The 1,655-nt window shown below is 49.8% G+C and overlaps 1 protein-coding gene across 1 annotated transcript in view; it reads left to right on the plus strand.

Annotated features, from left to right (window-relative positions):
* RMDN3 (regulator of microtubule dynamics 3) overlaps positions 1-1,645 on the plus strand; it is a 61,813-nt gene extending 60,168 nt beyond the window's left edge. The window contains exon 13 of the mRNA XM_035898533.1: positions 935-1,645. Within this exon, the coding sequence (XP_035754426.1) occupies positions 935-988 (54 nt within the window). The 3' untranslated portion in view covers positions 989-1,645. The remainder of the gene's footprint in view (positions 1-934) is intronic.
* The last annotated feature ends 10 nt before the right edge of the window (positions 1,646-1,655 follow it).

The following is a 1,655-nucleotide window of genomic DNA, read 5'->3' on the forward strand; positions in this document are numbered from 1 at the left end:
GCTGCCCAGGGGGGCTGTGGAGTCTCCTTCTCTGGAGATAGTCAACTCCCGCCTGGATGAAGTCCTGTGTAACATGCTCTAGGAGAACCTGCTTTAGCAGGGGGGTGGGACTGGGTGATCTCCTGAGGTCCCTTCCAACCCTTGCTGTTCTGGGATTCTGTGATTCTGTCCCCTCTCGCACAAACCCCTTGGGCTCTGCTGCTGCCCGAGCTGGGGGAAGCAGGGCCTGGGGCAGAACGGGTTCCCTTCTTGCAGAGGGAACTATTCCAGCTCTGCCTGAGTGTCCTTAAAACCTGCGTACACGGGTGGGAAGCGTCTCGAGACAGAGTCAGAACGGTCTGTCTGATAAACAGCAGGAGGATTTTTTTCCAAAAGAACAAGAAATAACATGTGGGAGGCATGGGGGCTTAATCAGAACCGCATGGAGATTTTCAGGAAGGGCTAGGCGAGCGCTGCAGGCAGGAAAGTCCATGAACAGTTAATTCCCTCTCCTGCTCTGAAATGAAAAGTGGGAGTCGAGTAAGGAAGCCAGTGCTTAAGTGGCTTTAAGTCTTTGCAAATGTTCGTTCTCATCATCAATCAAAGAACTTCCATCATGCTGAGAAGGAAAACCAGAGGCGTTTATCCAGGCCATGGAAGTCGGTGAGGGAGCAGAGGTCTGAATTCTGCTGCTCGGCTTGTTGGTTCTCATCTCTCAAAGGGAAACGTGAAAGAAACTCTCTTTGGTTCTTGGAAAGCTTAAACAGTCTTCAAAGGCGGTGGCGTTGGGGAGGGGAGGTACAGGGGAGGGGAAAAAGGCATTTGGAGGGAAAATGTAAGGCTGGGGGGGTGTCCTTAAAACCTGCTGTAGGTTGGAGAAGAAAAGGGAAATTCTTTTTTTTTTAATCGTTGCAATGAGGGTGTGTGTTTATCTGTTCCCTTGCTGCATTTCCAGGATGCCGAAAGTGAGAGAGAACTCGAAGAGATGCGGTCAGTCTGGGAAGAATAAATATTAAAGGCTCGTTCCAGCTGATCCTGCCCAGGCGGTAAAATTCCAGTTAAAGGGGTTCCATGATCCTGACAGCTTTGATTGCACTTCATGGATAAGCCACAAGAGTTTACAGGAAAAAAGACGCAGCGGTCTCCTCGGCACATCCAGGCAAAGGTCTTGGTGGGATTTAATCGGATACAGTTTTGTACCATTTCCCTTCTTACTGCACTGCCTATGCTTGATTTTACGATTCCCAGAAAATGTCAAATTCCTAAAAACGGGGGGTGGGGTGGCATGGGGAAGGGTATAGGTAGAATTTGTGATACAAAACTTATTTGTGATTATATAGAACAGCTACGTGAGATCTATATTTTTGTGATATAACACCCCACACCAATACATACCTGTTTATGTATGCACATCTATACCTTATGTCACAAACTCTCCCCAGCAGCCTGGCCTCCTCGCTGCCGATTCCCGAGGAAGCCGCCGGCCCAGCTTTTCTTTCAGATGAACTTGTTTTCTCTTTTCCTTAATCCCATGTCTTCGTCGCCTGGGTTGCGGTCACCGATTACGTGCCTGTCCTAGATGTGAAAATTTGATCCTGAGATCAAACGGGGAGCCCCTGTGCCCAGGGTGCCGCTGCTTTTTAGCAGCGTGCGGCCTGGGGGGGCGGGGGGGGGGC

This window comes from Egretta garzetta, unplaced genomic scaffold, assembly GCF_000687185.1.
Source record: "Egretta garzetta isolate BGI_Z169 unplaced genomic scaffold, ASM68718v1 scaffold687, whole genome shotgun sequence".
NCBI lineage: Eukaryota > Metazoa > Chordata > Aves > Pelecaniformes > Ardeidae > Egretta > Egretta garzetta.